At 38.7% G+C, this 23,249-nt stretch overlaps 1 protein-coding gene across 5 annotated transcripts in view; it reads left to right on the forward strand.

Annotated features, from left to right (window-relative positions):
* The window catches only part of DCLK1 (doublecortin like kinase 1), a 230,355-nt gene that overhangs the window by 146,207 nt on the left and 60,899 nt on the right, over positions 1-23,249 (forward strand). For 4 of the 5 annotated variants that reach the window (XM_030954699.1, XM_030954456.1, XM_030954375.1 and 1 more), the window contains exons 5-6: positions 7,133-7,249; positions 19,897-19,991. In XM_030954699.1, coding sequence (XP_030810559.1) covers positions 7,133-7,249; positions 19,897-19,991 — 212 coding nt within the window. Of the gene's footprint in view, positions 1-7,132; positions 7,250-16,875; positions 18,948-19,896; positions 19,992-23,249 lie in introns of those variants that run through there. The other variant, XM_030954546.1, reaches the window with a different exon arrangement.

A 23,249-nucleotide genomic window follows, 5' to 3' on the forward strand; every position in this document is an offset into this window, starting at 1 on the left:
TTCTGGTAAACATTTAGTCTTCAGTGAATTTAGAAACATTTGAATTCAGAATCAGAAGATTATGCATTAGAGCAGAATGAGATATTAGTGATAATATCATAATATTATGTAGTGATAACAGTATTAGTAGTAATAATACACTCCTTATGTCTATCTTAATGAGGTTTTTTTGGAGTAGTGCATACATCTGAAAACATTTTTAGCTTGGGTGAAGTGATTTGTGTTCCCAAGACCTTTCAAGAGTCTCTATTTTCTTGGTGTGTAATAAGGCATATATGGCTTTAATAGTTTGTATTTTATTGTATATACTTACCCCAGTTTCAGAATTGGAGAATGATTTTTCACATGAAAGAAAATCTAGCTGTTTCTGTATTTTATACTCCACTCAAAGTATATTTCTTTACAGAAAAAAAAGAGAGAGATTTAGGTAATTGCTTCCACAAGCATTTGGCACACAGTAAAATAGAATTCCTAATCTTTATCATGTGTGGAAGACCAATTACTGGTAAGAAATCAAATCAGAAGATCCATTGTCTCAAAGCCCCATGCATTTACAGTGACATAGAGCTTAGATCATGGGATCAAACTTAAGGATTTTGCATTCTACGCATACATCGCTGTCCACCCGCATCTGCAGTGTGTTCAGGAACACATTGAACAGGAAGACATGCAGGAAAAAAAATTGAAGCAGGCACAACCATGACGATAGAAGCTTGGAAATTACTTAAACCTCTGTGAAACACTCTATATCCTTTTCATTTTTGGAAACTGCATGATAGTTACCCTTTTGAATGTGTTGTAATTTCAAGTCATAGCTGCCAGTGATTGATCAGTTGGGTAGGGTGAATTGCAGTGTGTATCAATGCCACTAGACAAGAGGCTCTTGCTGAAGAGAGTGAAACTTAGTTCTGCAAACAGAAGATTAGTGGCATTAATTGAAGGCATGAATACAGCTGAAAAGTAAAATCTTATTAGCTGCATTAAGAATTAGCAGCATGGGACAAATTACCATTAACATTAAAAACTGAATTTGGTACTGCATTTTGGGTAATGATCCATTGATTGGCCTGAGGACATTGCTGGTGACGCTAATGTCTTTAAGCAGTGGTAAAAGGCAGCAGCCTGAGGCTTACAGAAAAGTGGCTTACCAACAACCACAGACATCCCTGATCCTCCCCCCTTGCTTATCTGCAGGATACAGCTGTTGCTGAAACCAAGTTAAATGTTCTCGTCTTAGAGAAACAGATTGGCAGGGATACTGAAAATATAAAATCTATTCCCAACACACAGACCTCAAAGAAAAGCAAAACACAGCAGAGTGATGTTTTTGCCCAGAAAGAACTCATGAAGGCCATACAGTCAACTTCTGAGTTGCTGACAAGTAAGCCTTTTTGATCTCCTGGTAATTTAAATAACTTTTCACAGTCTTCTCTAGAAGCACATTAAGCTTTTTCATTTTATGACACATTTATTGCAGATTAGTTACTCTCTGCTGCTTTTTTGCCATTGTAAAATCTAATGAGCCTAGAAGCTAATGTAACATTTTGGAAATGAAACATCATGGGGCTGGAGACTGCAGGCATTGTGATTCTGTGTGTTAGCATCCTTTATTTACCTCATGCTTACCTCATTTTATCCATTTGGCAACAGGAAGAGTCAAGAGCTCACAACTATGTGTTTTGGGCTTCCCCCCTGATTCTAACAGCTCCTACTGCTGATTGACACCACTGTACAATCTCAGTAACTCTATTTTTCTTATCTTGTCCCTACAGTCTTAATTATGTCAGATTGTAGCCTTGGGGTATTTTCTCTTTTTTTTCCTCAGCCCTATTGTTAATGTCCAATAAGGCCTCAGAACTCTGTGGTAATATTCCATACGATAAAAGGACTGCCGTGTTACATTTTTAGCCTTGCTGCTGTTAGTCTGTACTTCTCTCTCCTACTTTAGAGCTTTGTATGTAGTTATACAATAGAACATCTTATTGCAAGATGTTTTCACTGGAAAATCATTCTTATTTATATAATATTTTGAGTTGGAAAACAATAAAGTCTGTAAAGTTCAAACTGTAAAGTTGACCTTCTTTTGTCTTGTATTACCATGGGTGTCATCATTTTGTTCCTTTAATCTCAGTCAGTCAATGGTGAGAGGAAGGACTGGGGTTTCATGAAACATTTCTTTCCTTACTGAACATAATATAGAAACACTTGGTGTTTCTTCTTGGCTGGGAATGCCATGCCCACATGACTGAGAAAGGCAGTTGTCTCTTCTGTCAGGAGTTCAGATCTATTTCTGATACAGTTTTGGCATCAAAAGAAAATTGGGGGAAAACCACTCTTCTGTTTCATTACTTGCGAAGTAATCAAAATACTGTTAATGAGGAGAAGGTATGTATTAATTTGCTCACCAGTTTAGATTCTGTGTAGAAAACAGTTTCATTAAAACATGCATTTTTGTTTTGTTTTCTCTATACACACAGAGCTCTCCTACAGCAACAGGCAAATTATGGTAATGTCTTAGAGGAACAAGCAGTGGTTATGTGGTTTCTGAGTGGGATCTTTGCCTGCAGTAAAATTTTACTTTACAAACTAAATGTGACAACAGAATTGCATGCATAAACTGTTCCTGGGAGCTGAGACCTATTTAAAACAAGCAGCCTGGTTACACTCTGCCCATGACTGGAAATCCTTTTAGACTCTGGAACTAGTCCTGACCTAGTCTTTGGAAGCATGAGTTTCTTGAGCCTGCTGTGTGCAGCACTGAAGTCTTTCCTACATGGCTCTCCACAAGCCATTCCGTAGCTCATGTCCTTTAAGAATAAACTTATAAACCCATAGGAAAGATGGCACTTGTCAAGTTTACCTTAAAGAGAATATATGCTTATTTGAACTGTGACCTTTAAAATTTAGAATTTCACAACCTGTGAATTATTTTTGAGAGGAACAAGAAAATTGTGCCAAAGAAGCTGATAATTGAACTCAAAAGGGTTTATAGGAATAAATAAATAGGAAAAAAAGATAGTATTTCTGTGACATAGATTAAATAGGACTCAGTAGAGACAGGGAACTGACTCTGCCTAGCACATGATACCTCATCTGGAATACTGTGTCTAGCTTAAAGCTCCCCAGTTCAAAGGAGATATCATTAAACTGGAGGCAATTGGAGAAGGAGCATCATTTGGGTTAGCTGGAGCTCTTGCTGTGTGAGGAGAGGCTGATGGAGCTGGGGTTTTTCAGTGTGAAAAAGGAAATTGCTTCAGGGGTACCTGCCAATGGCCTCCAGTGTCAGTGGGGCAGCATCTCTTCTCCATCAAGGCGGTGGACTCAGACTCTTCACAGGGATGCTTGGTAAGAGGGTGAGCGGTGATAGATATAAATTGAAACAAAAGTTTTGAGACTGGATATGAAGAAAAATGTCTGAGATGACAGCCTCACTGGAGTCCTGGTAGACAATATCCACTGCTATCCCTGCATCTGCCAAGCTGGTCATTTCATTGCAGGGATGTCAAATTGGTTGAGCGTGGCTTCCTGTTGGTGAATCCATGATGATTGCTTTTGATGGTTTTCTTGTCCTTAATGTGCCTTGAAATTATTTTCATGATTCATTTATCTGTCTCTTTGCCAGGGACTGATGTGAGGCTGATTTGTCTGTAGTTTCCTGGGTATTCTTGAAGATAGGAGTGAGATTTACTGGGTCTTCAAATGGCTATCCCGATCATCACTATCATTCAAAGACTATTGAGTGACTTCACAAGGACATCATCCAACTCCATCAGCACCTGCAAGGTGCATCCTGTCAGGTCCCATGGACCTACATGTGTCAGTTTTGCTTAAGTATTCTCTAATCTGATCTTCTTCCACCCAGGATAGGTTTTCCTTTCTCCAGACTTTCACGCTGCTTCTAGGACTTGGGATTCCTGAAGGTTTGGCTGGATAATGAAGACAGGCAAAGAAGCCATTCAATACTTTAGATTTTTCCACATTCTGTGTCATTGGTGCCCTATCTCATGCACTGGGGCCCTGTTTTATGGGTGTGCATTTTCTGTAGTCTTCCTTTTCTTCCCTCTGTGTGTAAAGAAGCACTTTTTATTGCTCTTGATGTCTCTCATCAGATTCAATTGTAATTGAAGTTCAGCTTTCCTAACTGCGTCTGCATGCTGGGACTTGGACTATATACCTCCCAAGTTACCTGTCCCTGCTTCCACCGATTTTATGCTTCTTTTTTATATTTTAATTTGGTCAGCAGCAACATGTTCATCCATGCAGACCTCCTGGCATTTTTTAACTCCTCCTGCTTGTTGAGATGGACTGTTGTGGAACTTGAAGGTGATCTTTAATATTCCTCAGCTTTCTTGGATCCCTCTTCTCTCCAGGGCCTTATCTAATGAGACTCTTCCAAGCAGATATGTGAAGAGTCCCAAGTCTGCTTATCTGAAGTCCGGAACTGTGATCTTGCATTTTGCCCTCCAATCCCTTCACAATACTGAACTCTCCTATCATCGTCACTGCAGCCAAGGCTGCCTTCTGCCTGCACAGTCCCAGTCTTCCCTTTTTTTGTGAGAGTGAGCAGAGCATCTCTTCTTACTGTTTTTTTCTGTCACTTGGAACCGGAAGTTGACCCTGATGTTCTCCAAGATCCTCCTGCAATGTGTATGCCCCAAATGGATTGAAGTGTCCCCCAAGTCATCCAGGACTATGAATGTAAAGCTACTTCAAGCTTTGAGCAGGAAACTGGACTAGGAATTTCTCATGTCTAAACTGGATTACCCTACGATCCTGTGATGCTTGTACATTTCTTGGATTATCATATGGTCATTTGTGTTTCTCTCCTGTGGAGAGAGATCATTTATCTCTGAGAGGTGACTTTCTTTTAGGGCAGCATGCCATTTGTGTGGGGTTACTCACAGGTCAGGATCTTTAAATACCCCTCAGGATGATTTGCAAATGAGCTGCATTTGTTTGGCCACGTTGTAGAGGTGGGAGGAGCTACAGGGGCGGCTTCTGTGCGGAGTTACTAGCAGCTTCCCCCATGTCTGGCAGAGCCAATGTCAGCTGGCTCCCGGACAGACCCATTGCTGGCCAAGTCTGACCCAATTAGATATGGTGGTAATGCCTCTGTGATAGCATATATAAAACTGGGTGGTTTTAAGGTATTGAGAGAACCTGAATGAATATTAATACTTGTAGTAGAATAAGAGTTAAGCTTTAGTATGAATTGTGGGAGAGGTATGTAGATAATTGTTTTCTTTACATGCTGGAAAGAGGAAAGCTTTTTACATATTGCATAAAATAGCTGTTTTCTTCATGGACTCTTAAGTTCTTCAACAAAGCAAATGATATATTCTAATGGGTTTCACTTGGTTGGAGCATTCGGCTTTATTTATTTATTTATTGTTGTTTGTTGACCATTGGAATATGCAGTTCCCCTTCTTGACTGTTTCCTGTGAATGAGGCCCACGCTAGGATTACATCACAGTTTTAACAGGCTGCTAGGTGTTTGAAAATTTTGCTTTTTTGTTTACAGGCAGATAAAGAACCTGTTTACATTTGTATTGTATATAGTTTCTGGAGCACCTGTTTATGCCAATAAATCAATGTAAGATTGCTGCTGTAGTTACCTAATAGCACCTGATTGAAAGCTTTCTTCTGATTCCAGCTGTTTTCAGTAGATAATTTCCTCATTGAGTAAATGTTTTTCTCCATTTCCACTGTTAGGTATAAAACAAGAGAAGTCATCAATGAATCACAAAAAAATGTCAACAGAAAGAAATTAGCTACTATTGGGCATTAGGAATGTGGAGAGTTTGGTAAGAAAAGCTTCTTTGGGAAGATCAAGGCATTTCTCAGCTCTCACCTGTGCTGGATGTTTCACTCAGTAATGCATCAGTTCTTGCTTCTATTTCCTTGAAGAGCTTGATGAAAGACAAACAGTTAGGGCAGCCAAGAGAAATAAATTTCATTACATCATTGTCGGGTGTATATGTTTAAGTTAATTAGTTATGCTCAATTTTATTTCTTTGTTCTCTAATCTGTCTAAACTATGTTACAGGCTCCACTGATCTGTGAAGACTAAATAATGTGCAGGCTTGTACACAGTATTTTCTGACTAGGAAGAAAAAGCTCTTGTTTATTTCTCTTAACCTTTGTTGAGGAACCTTAACCATGGGAATAAAATAGGAAACAGGTCTGGTACAGGACTAAATGTTTACTGATGTATTTTTAAACAAGTGAAGTGTACTGACATTGTCAGGTGAAGACAGTGTAAACATTGCTGCAGAGTTTTAATTGTGTACTGACTAAGAAGTGGATCTTTTTTTCCCAACTGTGTAATATGTTTGATGATTAATCTAGTATCCATTAGGAGTTCAAGACATCAGTGCTATGCACAATAAGTTCTTTCATCTGCAGGCCAAGAACCATTTTGCAGTTGTAATGCAAGGATGCCTACAGATCTGTGTGGGTGTACATAAACTCTAACCTGAACATCTTGTAGTGTTCTCGAGTGGGAGGGTAATTTCGCCTCTTCATTGATTTTACTGATGTCTCTTATGAGCGAGTAGTGCCGTTTCCCTCACCTGTGATGAATTGTGTGTGCTACACAATGTGGGCTATTGCTCACCAGAGGATTAAGCAGGAGCAACAAACCTGCTTTATTTTCTTCAAACCTTTCATCAGTGGAAGACAACTGCGTCATTGTGTTCAATTGTAATATTTTGATACAGAAAAGAAGACTTCCGGTTTTTCTAGAGGAGACTACCTCAGCTGACAAAAATGCTTACATTGCATCTGGATTGTTTACAAAAAATGGCTACATTACTTGTACTGAAATCTTCAAAAGCAAATAAATTTTATGAGTAGTCTCAGCACAGTTAAATTAAGCTGTCCCAAGTACCTGCAGTAACCATGGAATTTAAAAGTCTGGATTACTGCAGCAGTTCTTTGTCTGGGATATGGTACATACTGTACTTGGATTTTAATGGAGCCATTTATACAGATTTTATACTTTCTCATAAAACTCCTCAAGGTGAATGAAAACAAGCGTGGGCTAAATGTTTTCACTTCTCAATGCTCTTTCTCTTACAGAATCTTGCTGGCTTTCTTAATTGCTAACTTGTGCTGTTTCTTTGTCTTCTAGAATGTCGGGTGGTGAAATCTACTTCCTATACTAAAATAGCTTCGAGTTCACGTAGGAGCACCACCAAGAGCCCAGGCCCATCCCGACGCAGCAAGTCTCCTGCTTCTACTAGCTCAGGTAAAGCATGCAAACAGTCTTTCTTAGCAACAGCAACCATTCTGTTCCAATAGAGTGGGCAATGCACATAAAATTCCGTGTTCCTGTGGAAAAACATTGTATGTATAAAATAGTTGATACTAAAAATTCGTGTGTTTTCTCAGTGACATCTGAGGTCAAGTGTCTTCCCAATACCAAATAAAGCTTCAGCATCCTAAAAATCATACTCTGGCATTACAGTGGTTCAATTCACTTTATTTTTTCATGCGTGTTTTTGCTTCCAATATCTAAACACTTAGTAAAAAATGTATGGTAGTCTTTGTACTAGGAATTGAATGAGAACAATCCAGAAAGTGGCCCAAGTTATACAGCCTAAGATCTGTATTGCTGAAAGGGTAATTTCACAATCTTTTTTAATTTTGTTTCTGAGGGAGTGAGGATAGGATTGTTTAAAGATCATGAGGATATTGAGAAAACGAGGGCAGGGCAGAGAAAGAATGCAATTACAGATGTGAATGTGAGGTGAAAAGATAGCCGAGGAAGAAATGTCAGAATTGACCTAACAAACCAGCAATACAGGCTGAAGAAGACACAGTAAAAAGCTTTAGAAAGTTCTGTCTGAAGGGCCTTGCTTTGGCTGCCTTTGCAGTAGCTCCCACTAGATAGCTGATGAGTCGTTCACTCCTGCAGCTTTTCCCAAGCAGAAAAAATAAATAAACAAAAAAGTGCATTAGATTGCCAGTACTAGTGCCTGAAGGTACAAATAATCCTTGGTGTGAGCCATTTGAGTAGACCCATTCAAGCATTTGCAGCACTGCTTGTGAATACAGATTTTGCAAGAGGCAAACATTAGAGCAGTCTGGAAGCCACATCCCTTTCTGCCTCAGTCTTCTGCCAAGAGGAAAGCAAATGGCATCCTGAAATCTGCATCCAGCGCCATCAGGTCTCTGTGGGGAAGTGGTGATCAGAATGGCCCAGTGCTGGTTTCAAAGAGGGTAGAGATAGACCAACTGGAACTTTTTTTTTCTTTTACAAAAAGACAAAGATGAGAAAAAAAGATCTTGCTCTGGGAAGGAGGAAAGTGGGAGACACACAATGAGGGACAGAGGTGTAGATGTAGGTAGCTGGGCTGGGTGGTAACTTGCCTCCTACACATCCTAGAGAACAGCCGAGATACACAAACCTGAATGGAGGTATTGGGATAAAATATCAGTTGTGAGGAACAAGTCCAGAGTAGCTCTTTCATAAATATGTTGTTACTTTCTTTGTAGCTAGGTGGAACAGAGTTAAATTTAACTTTAGCAAGGGAGGTCCTGTTTGGTGTGTGAATGTTACAGTCTGGGTTTTTTTTCCTAATGAATTTGTGAGTACAGGTAATAAACATTGAACTGTGTATGCTCATTTCTATGTGAAATGTGTCCTGCGAATAATACAGAATCTATGGGATTTCTATGGGACTAGCAACATTTTTTCTGTGTTGAATATCTGATACCATGTTAGTTTTGGTCCTGAAAGAAATAGTACTGTTTTTACTTAAAGGTGCTGGGGAAGTGTAGGTGAGGAAATCTTAGCTTCTTGCAGTCCACTTCTGTAAATGTCTGAGCAGAATATATTACATACTTCAAAATATCAGGAGATTATTTTACAGCCTATGGAAAAATGGGAGTGCTTTTACTATACAACAACAATAATTAACATATCATTACATTTATAGCAAGAAATGAAACAGTGTAGTGAAAATATTAAAAATGCAAACTATTTTGGATGGTGCTGTGCTGATGACAGATGTAACCATCTTAAACATTTCTTAGGTGAAAATACATTTATAGGAAGTAGGTATATTTTAGTTTGTCACCAGCAGCATTTCTTCAGGGTTCAGGTCTCGGACCAGTTTTGTTCAATATTTTTATTAATGTTCTGGGTAGAGCAGGTGAATGCACCAGTAAAAATTTTGAGGATGATAACAAACTTGGAGGTGCTGATGACCCTCTGAAGGTACAAGATGCTTTGCAAAGGGATCTAGGTAGATTGGAGCATTGGACAATGATTAATGGGATGGAGTTTAAGAAGATCAAATACCAAATTCTGTACCTGGGATGGAGTAATGCCAGGCACAAGTGTAAATTGGGAGAGGAGTGGCTGGAGAGCAGCTGTGCAGAAGGGATCTGGGAATGCTGGTTGGCAGCTGGCTCGTTACAAGTCAGCTGTGTGCCCTGGTAACCAGGAGAGCAAACTGCATCCTAGGGTGTGTCAAACACAGCACCACCAGCCAGGTAAAAGAGGTGATCGTCAGGATGTGTTCAGTGTTGGTGTGGCCTCACCTTGAGCACTGTGTACAGTTCTGGCAGCACAGTTTATGAATGATGGGAAGGTACTCAAATGTGTCCAGAAGTAGGCAAGAAAACTGATGAAAGGGCTGGAAGGTATGTCCTATAGGGAGCAGCTAAGGACTTTGGGCTTGTCTTGTTGTGAGAAAAGGGCTGAGGAGGGACCTGATTGCTCTCTATGGCTTCCTGAGGAGAAGATGTGGATAAGAAGGTGCTGAGCTCTTCTTTTGGTATCCAGTGAGAAGGCATGTTGGAATGGTTCATAGCTGCAGGGAAGTAGGGAAGGTTTAGACTGGACATTGGGAAGCATTTCTTTTTGAGAGCTTTATCAAGCATTAGAACAGGCTGCCCAGGGAAGTGTCCATGGAGATATTTAAATGATGTGTAGGCATGGCACTGAGGGACATGGTTTAGTGGTAGACTTGGCACTGCTGGATTAACAGTTGGATTTGGTGATCCTAAAGGTCTTCTCTGGTCTAAACAACTCAATGATTCTATAGCTAGGAAGCATTCCTTTACCAAGAAATACTGTGTAGTCGCTTGGATGACAGGTGTCCGCCAAAGACACTCTATTGTGAAGCTCCACTTCCCAGCTGAACATGCTGAAGTTTTGATCAGCCCTGAGTTGGTCAGGCGGTTGGCCTCGATGGTTGTTGTAGGAACCTTCCAAAAGAACTATTCTATTTTATTCTATTGTGTTCTGTCCTATTCAATTCTAAATTTGTTAAGCTTAAAAAGGATAAACAATTGAAAGTGTTTCTATAGAATTTGTTTTTAGTGAGGGGGAACGGCTCTGATTTAGCTGTCTGTATCTTTGCTGTTTGCTTTTTGCAAGTAGGTCAAATTTTGTGAATGTTACAATAAGCCTATTTCTTACCTTACATACATGAGTACTTAGATCAGTATTACTTTCATACAAGGAAACAATATTGTTAGCACTTGCTATCAAGAATTGTTTTTAGATCACATAAAGCTAAAACCAGTCAATGATTTTTTTAAAATGCAATTTTATATTAGACATTGCATTTTAAAAAGAACAGTAGTAGAAAGAAAGAGGACAATGACTCTTAGATGGTTTTAGACAAAACCCAACGTTCTCCCATGAAATGCAGAATGGAGAGATTTCACTTTTCTGCTACTCAGCAAGCATAAAATTGCTGCTTGTTTCTTGGAATTCTGTGTACCTGTGACAGAAGCAGAATAGAGAAATTGCGGTGTAGCACGCATATGCACTGATAATTTTTTCCATGAGGTCTACATTAAATATCTCAGTGCTAGAGAAGCTCCTGAATGACTTGTGCATAGCTGGAAGTTATGCTTTTGTTGTCGTGTTTTTACTGCTAAGTGTATGTACATGTATTTTTATTGTATGTTTTTAAACTGCTTTCATTTAAACTTTAAACTACTTTTAGGGATTTTTCTTTCATTAGCAATAAACAAGGAAAATAAGAAAAAGAGTAGATTCTTTGTTCTGATCAAAGACAATACATACATACTACAAAAAGTTAAAGGTGTATCATTTTCTGAAGAGTTTTGTCTCAGAACAAAGTTGGAAGAAGTAGGGATAAAGGGAAACAGAAAGCATACTTGGAGTGTACCCTTGACAAAATGCTGAGAGAGGTGAATGGAAAAGAGCATGTTGCTAATTAGAAAGAATTGGATTCCTTTTGTTTCTTTTTGATTCTTGCTGCACTTTGAGAAGTCTGCACATTCTAATTGCACAAAAGGATCATATTTCTGCTTCAGACTTAAATTAATGTTCATATCAATACACATGGATAATTACATGGGCCAAAAAAGGAAAGTTCCATAGACAAAGACTATGTTAAGAAAATATTCAAATCTCAAAGTTGGATATTAAAACTGGTAAAATTGTCAAATGAAGAGATATCCTTGAGTTAACTTTTATTCCTTTGTGTATGCATCTGTAGTATGGTATAGTCTTTAATGCAGGTATTCAACAGCATAGCTGATTTAGATTCATCATTTTTAGAGTTAATGAAGGCAAAGTCTTGGGCCATTTTCCCATTGTTAGAGAAATAAATGTATAAACAAGGCTAAGACATGTAGACAATTTGTTCTGGTTTAACCACTTAAATGCCATCCTCAACAACTGTTTTCCTTCTTTGACACAGAATTTCAGGTGGTCAATGAATTAAGCCAAACTTTGGCTTGCACTAACGATTTATAAATTGGATGAAATCCATGAGTTCCTTTTTCTGAGCAAATGGTAGTTTGGGGTGATAAACTTTCCCAAATTCATCCCAATATCTTCTGAAGTTGCTTACAGAAATCAAAGGATTTATGTGGAGGGATTGGTCATTTGTTGTTTTTCTGTCTTGTTTTTATATCTGTAAGTCTGGAACAACAATATTTTACCAAAACCGGTGCTTTGAAGATAAACTCAGTAATGTTAAATTATTTTTGAGGAAATTCTGCTTGAAGGCCCTTGCTTTCCATTTCAGTCTCACCTTGTTGTGGTGACTGCTGACTCTGTGAGGAGCAGGCAGGGACCCTAAATGTCGCCTCTCCCAGGGGAGCTATCACCCACTGTCCTGGAGAACCATTACCCTCATTGTCTCATCTGCTGCTGGGGAAAAAGGACTCTTAATGACAATTTCAATGCTCTTAGATGACTTTCACCCTTTGCAGGTACCTTTTGCCTGCTGTTGCCTCTGAAGACAGCCTCCTTGGCTGAAAGTTCTATACAGAACCTACCATAACAGCACTTTCAGGCTTTGCAGATACATGGCTGTGGAATAACAGGATGAAAAACACCGTCTCACAGGTTCTAGAACACACTGCAGTGGCAGCACAGGGCTAAGTGGGGAATCTGTGAGTGGAAATCAGGCTGCAGGGTTGCAGGGAAAGACCCTTAATGAAACCAGAGGCTACAAAAGTGATCAGGGCTGCAAAGGTTCAAATCTGTGCTCTGGTTAGCTGGGGGCACCGTAAAATGTATCTGTCTGTGAGAAACCCACACTCCCTGTTGTTTTTTGAGCTATGCAATCTGCAGTGAGCAAAAGGACTGCATCTGCCTTTACACCATTTTTTGGCATATTTCAAAGGCATGTATGCCTTTACATAGGTGGTGTTCACCTTTTTTCCATCCTTGTTTTTTCACTTTTTTTTTTTTTCACAAAAGAGCATATGTTTAATGTACTTATATTTTCCTGATAGCCTCCCTGGCTCCTGAGAACAGATGCATCCTATTTTTATATAAAAACACAGAATAATGTTTTCTTCCAAGAGTACAAGTAAGCTAGGAAGATCTGTGTAAGGGCTGACTTCTCCGTTATTATGTTTTCTTCAGTTTGTTATTTACATCTGACAGTGTTTCAAAACAGTACCACCAGACAGAAGTCTCGCTGCAGGAGGATTGCTTTCTGGCTTTTTACAAATCCATTTGAGGTATTGTCTGCTTCAAAAGGCTTTCAGTCTAAATAGAGAAGCACGGAACAAGGAAAAGAAGAGAAGCAGAGAAAAGATAGTGTGACCTCCTGAGTAGGCAGAAGGCTGATATCTGATTCCAAGTGCAATAAATAATCCTACCTCTATTTAATTTTTTTGATGTCTTCTTAAAGCCTGTAAACCACTTTGATGTGTTTTTGTTGGCATCAAATAATATTTGGCAAAGGGCATAATAAAAGAGACATTTAATTTTGGTGAGACTGGGTATCAGCCCATTGCTGGTGACCAAAAATTATGAATGTCTGATGGCTATTCAGTAGCTGGTGGCTTCTGTCCAGCTGCCATTTAACATCATTGGTGGCAGCTTCAGTGTGGGTGAAGAGGTAATAGATTCAAAGAAGGCAGCAAAACTTACATCTTCATCATCGTTATTTTTAATCAAATCAAGAGCAGCATGAGATGACTGGAATTACTGTAACCTTGGTCCATTAAATTAAGGAAAGATGCTGCATTTGGGTGAACTCTGGTTTATCTCCTGAAATTCCAACTCTAATTTTCAGGACTTACTCTCAACAAAAGTAGCTACTTTTTTTTTTTCAGTTTGAGCACCTTCTTCAAAATTGTTTCCTTCTCACTTTTTCTTCCTTCCTGTGTCCCTCAAGTTATCACTCAGAATATGTCAGATGCTTGAAATCTTATTTGCAATATCAATTCAGGTGTTAAAGTTTGGTTTTAAAAAGTTATTTAGGAGTTTGGGTTATTCAGTGTGACAGGTGACTATTTCAAGAATACCTGGGTTGATATGTACCTATTCCAAATGACAAAGGGAATGTAGTGAGGAATGGATAGAGTAGGTCGTGTTACCAAAGACTATGTCAGGGTTCTTTCTTAAATTGTACCTGGATAAAGAAATTGCGAAACTAATGTTAAATTAAAGCGTAATCAAAACTGTAGATGCTTCCTAAAGAAAAAAGCGGATATGGAAACAAGGCTCTTACAGAAGTCTTCTCTAGGTCAGATGCTTGTGCTTTTCTCTGCTAGTTAAAAAAAAAAAAAAAAGAAAGTAGTAGAGGTGTTCCTCTGCAATAGGGTGTGTTTTCATTTAGTCTGATACTTCAACCTTAGGCTGTTATCCAGAAACAGCCCTCCTTCAACCACCTGATTCCAGAAAGTCTTTTGTATCCCAAGGGCAAAAGCATGACGTATCATATTGTCTTCATTCACAGTTACAGGTACTCAGCTGACTGATTTTATCATAAATATGCTGAAGCAAAATTTTCCTAAAGCCAAGAGCACACACCCATGAGAGTGATGGAGTCATCCGGCAGACCCAGGGATTTCCAGATGATTTTTGCTTTGATCTTGGCTTCTTTTTAATTTTTTATTTATTATGTTTGTCTTTGATGCTAATCAGTGAAAAATTAATTTTCATAATTATATACCCAGTAACAAAAAGAAGAGTTAGTAAGAGAAGTAGATTTGGTTATGTTGAGAAGTTTAACCCTCTTAAAGGATGAAAAGTTAAATGTTAAATGAAGGAACATGCTCAGAAATTGTACTCCGTTCAAACAGACTTATTTGAGAATCCTAGTCTTTCTAGTTAGGCAAAACAGTCCAAAAGACAGATTTTCATTAAATGTTATGTGCACATAGATGTTATGATTAGGTACTACATTAAATTAGCAGACAGTTTCATAGATATCAGCTGAAGTGGGGAGGAAAAAAAAACCAAGAAGCCCTTAGTTTCTGAGACTAGAGGAAAAAACAAATACTGGTGGGTTCCAGGGAACCGCATTTTCCAGACAATCTCCTTTCTTCTGAGATATAAGATATGCCTTCAGTATCTGCGTGTCTGCAGCACTTCTCTGCTTGCTAGTGCAGACATAGGTGACTTTGGGTTAAGGTGGAAGAGCCCGTATGGGGCTAAAAGTCCCTGCTGTGCTCTGCATGGCTTGGGCTAGACTGTGTGGCTACCATGGGTACCAGTGACTAACAAGGACTCGTATATTGGTGCCTGCTGGGATGGGGAATGTATACCTGACCTGTAGGTGATTCTTTCTGCTGGCATTTCTGATCTGTTGATCGGGTGGAAGTTCTGTGTGGGTCTTTCAGGCCTTATCTTCAGTGGCAAAGGGATGTTCTACTTTTATCTGCTTAACTTTTTGACATAAACTCTACAAAAGATTGAAAATGAAAAGGACAGTTTAGTACCAGTTGAAATGAACGCAGTATTGGTATCTGGGCTTTTTTTCTCAACCAGCTGCATGCTAAAGTAGAACCTCTAAAGCCTTGTCTTCACTGGGGAGTCATACTGAGGGCACTTGCCTAATGTGGTGCTCTGTGCACACTCTGTCTTTTGTTTTGTTAAGACAAAAATGATAAGATGTACAAAAGTAAAATACAAAAGCAGAATGAACAAAAAGGCGAGATATGGTTTATTTCCTATCTTCCTAACTACATAATCTTACTGAGACAAAAATTTTGTTTTGGAAAGGACAGTGAAAAACTACAGAAGTAATTGCAGCAAGGTCAAATACTAATCTTGCATTATCTCCTAACAGTTGCTGAATGTGACCTACACATGTTGTGACTTGTGTAAATCATTTTAGCTAAACTTTCCTATTCATAAGTTTTGGCTGCAAAAAAAGCCTGTACTGTTCTTTTCCCTTAGTGTCCTCTTCTTCACACACACTTCTGTGTTTGGCAGACCCCTTTTTTAAACACACTGAGTTATCTCTATGTATTTTATAAAGTACAATATACTTGCATCCACAGGCAACTCTATAGGACACTGATTTTAGTATACTGCAGTGGTATTTGTGGCTTCTCAGACTGGCACTCAATGCTTTAATTAATTTTTTCTTGCTTTTTGTTTCTATTACTTAATGAAAATATGCCCTATCAAAGTTTTTTTTTGGAATGCCATCAAAATACTTTTTACTTGCAGCATTTTCATTAGTTTATTATCATGGTGTTATTCATAAATATTATCATATTTATTATTTATATTATCATATGAAAATCTGTTTTGCCTTTATCTCAGTAGATGCTGGTATCCAGCTTTAGTGTTCTATTTTATGGGTTTTTCCATCCTCATGTGTGTGCCAGGTGCTGGAAAAGCAAGTACAAAGACAGGTCCTTGCTCTGTTGCACATCCTCTGCAAGAGAGGACAGTGAGGAAAGGAGTTCACAGCCAAGCAGTTGCATACATCTGCTCTGAGCACCCACAATAATTTTGGTATTGTTACAGCTTTTTAATACATATTTCACTGGTGAAATTTTGAACCGATAAATCTTTTTCTTAAGGTGATGGGAGGATGCTGTGTGTTAAGCTGAAGTCTGTGACCCTTGCCATTTTATGAATAAAAGTGACAAGAAGCCTCTTGCCTCACTCAATAAAATGATCAATCACAACAGCGATTTACCAATTTTGTATGTCTTTATCTACATCAAGGTTCCCTCTAGGAACATGTGCTGTATCAGTCAGTGAGAAATGCAGAGCAGATACTGGATAGAAATGCAGTTTCCAACAAAAATGCATTCCACCTAGAAATGGATTTTAGGGCAATTTAGTGATCAGGAATGCAGTATTATTATTAAATCTTATAGCTTTTATTCACATATTTGTTGACATGTTTTCTGGTAATGAGCAGCTTATGTAAGAGTGGTGTAATGATTGTAAATGGAGTTCAGGAAGGGGGTCAGAATCACTGCAGTCTCTTCCTTCTACACAGCACCTAATATCACCTCTATTTGCAAATTCAGTCTAATGACTCATAAGCACAGGAAGCCATAAACAAAAAGGTATAAAAGGAGGGCCCCTGGAATGTACTGGGAAAATATCAGAAATTACCATTTCTGTCCTGTTGCAATGTCTGTCTTAAGGATTATATTAATAATATCAGTACTAAGAATAATGTAATAACACTAGTAGCAGTATATATCTCCAGGTATGGAGAGCATTCAGAAGGATTCATCTTGCGTAGCTTTGGAAGTTTACACTGCAATGGATGCTCCTAGTAGATTGTTCATCAGGTCAGGTTTAAATGGTTGCTGCAGGATGATACAACTTGTGTTGTGACAGCAACTTGGTTAAAATAAGGTCTAGAAAACTACTTCAGATGTAGAAACCAGTACAACAGGGATGTAAAGATTGGTAAAAGGAATCTCATCTCCAGAGCTAATTGCCATCTCTGGAGTTCCCTAATCAGCTCTCTATAGGGAGTCCTTGTGAGCTCTCAAAAATCCTGGTACATGTTTTATGTACGGGCACCTTTGTGTTTTGGATATGGGTAAGGAGGTGAGAAAACTTCACTTAAATCTTCAGTGTTCCTCAATTCATTAATTGTGCTCTTGGTTTCACATGTTACGTGGCCAAAATAAGCCCAATTATCATAATATTCCTTTTTAAAAGCACAGTTGAAGAGAGCATTCAAACTTAGCTTAAATACTCTGGATATCTGATAGCGACAAGTAAGAAATTTTTAGGATTTATGATAATACTTTGTTTTCTCATCCTAAATAAGATAGTCATCAACATAACATACATCAATACAGAAATACGCCAATAGTTAAATACACTATTGCAACTATTTGTCTGGTTCCATTTGGTAGCTTCAAGTTTTTGTCTTTAGGACAGAGTGATTGTTATAGTAATTCTAGAAAAGCTATTGTTGAAAGTTATGGGGAAGGAGTCGATCTATTAAGAACAGGAACCAGTGCCTAGTGCTACAAGGTGTATTGAAATGTATCTATTGTCTTAAATTTGGTTATGATAATAAGACCTAAGAGTATCTGCTTGGTTTAAAGAGAAGACAGAGCACTAGGCGTGTTATTCAGCAGTCTTGAGGACTAGCTCTGTGTGAATAGTAGCAGTTTAATGTTGGTTTCTAAGTTATGCAATAGGTGTTTAGAAGATACATTTTACAACTTTACAAGTTTAAGATTCCAATTTTAATTAATTTTTAATGTCCTCATCTTGCTCTTTTTCCTAAATTATTTCAGTGATAGCGGTAATAAAATTTGATTTTAGTCACCATTGGACAGATCTGTGGCTATTTTGCTGGATAGTGCATGATCATACACGTGTGTTCCCCTACACTTACTACCATATTTGAATGGGTGCTGATATGTGCAAATCATTGTCCTCTGTATAAAGATATTTGGAAGCCTGGATTAGTGGAATGTTTTTCTATGAAACCAGCCTATTTAAATCCAATTAGAGCATCTTGTTGTTTCTATAGTTATGCAAATATATTGCACCTTTACTCTAAACAGTGCCTTGCACAAAGTGATGTTGAGATTGGATCACTTATAGCACCCAAGCACTATTAAGTGATGGTCCTTTATCATGCAGTATAATGTGTTTTATTGATGTGTGTGGTGTGCTAGGTATACATATTTCTTCATTGTAATGTGTGGGCCCAGTATTAGCCAGTAAGAATAATGCATTATGCAAAAAGTAAGAAGAACCTTTTAAAAATGCCTACTGTATTATCCAAAGGAATTAGCATTTGCTAGATTGCCAGTCAGCCAAGGTTTTACAAGAGTTATTGTCATTTTGATTTTCGGATGAGTCACTTGCTACATTGCCCCCAAAGGCACCTCGTTATGATTCAGTGCACAGCATATAAAATTGCTCAGGCTTTCGGGGCTCCATGGAAAGCGAGTGGGGGTTGCGGTGGCTCAGCAGCGTTGTGAAGCAGCAGCATTATGCTTAATTGACACCTTTGATGTAGCCCTAAGACAGCACCTGCACCTCCCACTGCTGCTCTGAAGACGTCAGCCTTACGCAGAAAAGGCTTCTGCTTATGAATCCTGCATCGCATTCAGCTCACTCTGTGAGCAGCCCCAGCTATCCTTAACTAATCCCATTGCTTCTCAGTTTGGCTACAGCTTGCCTTAGTACAGAGCAGGAATTTTGCTGCTTGCTCTTACCAGGTTAAACAGTCAGATTTTGTCCATGTTAGAACTCATAGAAGGTAAGTCAAATACCTTGTTGATATCCTTAGTATGTAGATATTCTCCTAAGATTCAGAATATAGGAATCTGATTGTTCTTTTTATCCTAGCACTTACAAACGTAGACTCTGATAGAACAATTTCTTATTTAAGAGTATTTACATGTATATGTGATACATGCTTCGTAGTGTTTCTGTCAGTGCTTCAGTGTGAATATTATTGATAGCCTCTCATGTGATTACTTTGTAGTAGAATTCTGTCCTCTGCTGGCATTGTTTTGTTAATTTATTGGATAATGTCATGTGCATGTGAAGATGCTTCTATAAAGATAGGCACTGACATATGTGAAGAAACTTGCTTATTTGAGAGAGTGATGCTTTCCTCTAAGTCAGGAGTTACATCCGATTCATTTGCCTCCAGAAAGCCCTTCTGAGTTAAGTCTGAGGTGGTGTTTGGGTCAGATAGTATTGCAAAAATCTCTTCAAATGGTTGAGTCCTCACTCACAAAGTGAAAAGCAGGCAGCTGATTTGTTATTGCAAACAATACTGTGTTTTATTTTTAGTGGGCAACACTTCAAGCCATAGTTAAATGGAATGAAAAGGTTTATATATTTTGTCTTTTAAGGTTAAAAAAGCACCTTGTTCCCCTTACTTTCAGTAATGGAAGTATTTTACTTTCAGTAAAGTACAGGAGCAATACAGTTTAAGAAAACATGATCCTGTTCTCTGCCATTGACTAAAGTCTTTTCAGGTTTTTTCATTATTTGTTTTCAGCCTGTATAAAAAAATTCTTTCATGAACCAAAAATCTAAGGAAATAATTATTTTGTGAATTACCTTATTTAATGCTTCAAACATTAAGCAAAAGCAAATTAATCTGTTTAACAAAGACTGAAGAAAAATGTTGATTTATATATTTTTTCCTTTAATAATGCCTTGTATTCATTTATTTCAATTTCTTGTCCTTTTAGTGAATGGAACCCCTGGTAGCCAACTTTCTACTCCCCGCTCTGGGAAGTCTCCAAGCCCATCTCCCACCAGCCCAGGAAGCCTACGGAAACAGAGGGTAAGGAAATAAGGAAACTGATTTCTGAGCATGGCTGGGGAGAATCCAGCATAGCCATTATCCAATAGCCTTCTCCCTCTGATCCCTTGTGTACATGTAGAGCTATAGGGTGGAGGAGCCTGGCTACAATCCTTGTGTTTGTAAAACACCCTGAAGTGGAATACAACTCTTCTGTGTCTGTCAAAATGCTAAGTATACTGAGAACTGGTTTATTCTTGGGGGAAAAAAACATCCTTGGGTTTTTTTTCTCCTTTTTCACAAAACTTTTTGTTTGTTTGTTTTACTTTCTTTTTCTAAATATTTCACAACTGAAAGAAAATGTTAAAGAAATCTCTTTTGTTCCTAACTTGCTGTGGGCATTGTCACTTGCACAACCTACAGACTGCTTTGATTTTGAAGCAAGGTGAAAGAATGCACTGTGGAATTTAGCTGTGATATCACAGCCTTGTGCAGCGAAGATACTATCAGCACCAAGGCACGTGTCCATCACTTTCCTGGACGAGAGTTGATAGTAGCTGTAGGTTCCCCCTAGTTATCCTGTATGGAGGAATCTACAATATTCCTAAGCATCCAGAACTAAGCTAATGACCATGTTACTGCTGTAACCCTCTGATAAAATATTACTCATTCAACCCAATAGCTCCACATGCTGATGGAATTAATTTTATCTGTTTAAAAGAAATAAGATGGATGTCTATGTATTTTCTACTATTTTCTAAACTGTGGTCAGTTCTCAATGAAAGCATCCCTGAGGCAGTAATCTGTATCTCAGACTTGTTTATAAACAGAGTTTGAACACATGCTTTTTCTGCCTTTTCAGTTTTTAAACAAAGATACAATTTATGTCTCTCAAAATAAGGGGATTATGTACAAAACTGGCAGTGCTTGACTTTAGGAGCTGGTGCGGACCTGATTCCCCGGATACCCAGACCAGGAATAGCTGTAGCGTGACACAACTCCCTTCTAGCCCTGCAGACCCTTCTGCATGTCTGATGTATGCCAGGGAGCTGAGGAATGGTGTATGTCCAAGTCTTCCCTCCATCTGGGATACAGCTATGGGTTTCTGCCATGACTTGTTTACAGACACAGGGACTGACTGTGATCTTGCAGTGTAGGGACAGCCAGTGAGCAGCAGCTCGGAGCCTCAGGGTAGTGTCATGGTTTTTATCATCCGGTACACAGGGAGGAAAGATGTAACTTCCAGTGGGTAAGCTGGTGCTAAAATCTTCTTGAATGCAGTGTCTTCCCCACCTGTTTGTTCTTGCTCTCAAGGCTTATTAATGAATCATTAATAAGTCACTGGAGAGGGAACAAAGAGTCTTCCAAATGAATTATACATTGGTGATGTGAGGGCGTCTGTTTAGATGGATGATACCAGTTTACATTGGATTTGCATTTGCTTTAAGGCTGTCTCTTTTCATTGGTAACTTTCCTAAACTTTCTTCTCACCACTGAAGCTTTGCTCTCCACAGTGAAGAAATGTTTTTCTGCTAACGTTTGTGGATGGGTGAGTGGGATCCATGTGATCAGCACCATTAGACACAAGAGGTTTCTAGGCACAAGATTTCTGACTTTCAAATGTGAAGAGGAGAGCAGATGGGCTTCTTTTTATGTGTAAGTGTAATAGGATCACCGAGTGGCAGTATTATGGATGCAAAGTACTATGTAGCAGTAACAAAATCAGACTGCTAACTGTAGAGAAAATAAATATTGAAGTGTACTACAGGAGAGATAAGACTAAGATTGTTAGGGAGTTGAATTCTCTTCTCCAATATTCGTATTCAGTCCTTGTGACCTCGGTAGGGGACCTTTCATGCTTGTCTGGTTTTATTTTAGACAGATTTATTTTTTTTACCTGATGAAACATGGAATATATTCATGTAAAGATAGATTGCAATCATGTAAAATGCATTGCAATAACATTATTTAGATTACAAAATCAACTCAGAAGTTCAGGGATGGAAACTTAACACTCAGTCTGAGGATTTATTTCATCTGCTTTCATGTTTAGCTTGTGAACTGAATGAGTTAGAAGTTCAGTGTAAAAACATATGATTGTGTCATTAAAGGTTATAATGTGCATTCCAATGAGTAAATAAGGCATTAAGCAGTGCTTGAAAATCATAATTTCCTTGTTAGCAATATAAATGGTGTTCTGTTTAGTTTTAGTACAGATTTTTGTGTCTTTTTATTTAAATTTCACTTAGAGAGGTTATTTTGTGTACCATATTGTCATGAACCAAATTTAAACCCAAAGCATTTTGTTTTGTCTTCAGTGGCTTCAGCTACAGTGCTGACAAACCAGTTTCAGGGTGAGGTTTATTCCCTAGGAGGTTGCTGACGTGCTGGTATCTTGTGATAGACATACAAGGGAGAAGAGATGGATTTAAATTCCCATCTTGTCCCCTGTATTGAGAGGTGAGGTCTTCCTGCCCTGAAGGAAGAATGTTGGCTGCTGTAGCTGTGGTCTGGAGTTGAAGGTGGTGGCTGGTTTTCTGACTGCTCTGTCTTTCTTTACCTGCAGTTTGAGGGAGCTACTGCTTTAGAACTGAAATAAGATGCTGGGTCCTGGGGACACCAGCTCAGCTCTGTTATTTGTGGTGTTTTGTGCCTCTCCCTGTGCAGTTAGAGTTACAGGAGTTCCTGTGCTCTCATGCCATCAGGTACATGGGGTGCCAGTGGTGGGTACTGGGTCTGGAAGGTGATAGGAACATCTCCTCTAGCCTAGCCTGGTTTGCCTTGCCTTAGCTAATCAATCAGCTCTTCAGCATCCCCATCCAGGGCTGTGAGGGAATTGTAGGCTTGGGACATCACAATGCCCAGGGGTTCTAGGCAGGCTGCCAGTGTTTTTCCTGGAAGTACAGCTGAGAGGAGGTCAGGCTTTTGAATCCAGAGGCACCAAAGCAAGGTACTTCCACAAAAGGCAGGGATTTCTTCCTGGGAATAGTAAAGACCTGTGGAGTGCATTAGGCAGCTTAATATAGGAATTAATAATTTTACTTACTGACATTTCATCACTCGTGTTTTTAAAAAATGAATTCTGGCCTTTGAAGGAAGGCTTTTGATTGATGTGAATAAGGCCAAAAATGTGGCCTTACATACTGTTACAAGCATACTGTCTTGTGGTGCATACTCAGGAAAACAGTACTGTTGTAACCCTATAGGTAAAATTTCGTACCCTCAAAAGCCAGAATACAAAAAAGATAAAATGTATCCTTTCTCATTTGCATATGTATGTTGGCTGAGTTGTTTCCAGAA

Source organism: Camarhynchus parvulus, chromosome 1 (assembly GCF_901933205.1).
Source record: "Camarhynchus parvulus chromosome 1, STF_HiC, whole genome shotgun sequence".
NCBI classification, from domain to species: domain Eukaryota; kingdom Metazoa; phylum Chordata; class Aves; order Passeriformes; family Thraupidae; genus Camarhynchus; species Camarhynchus parvulus.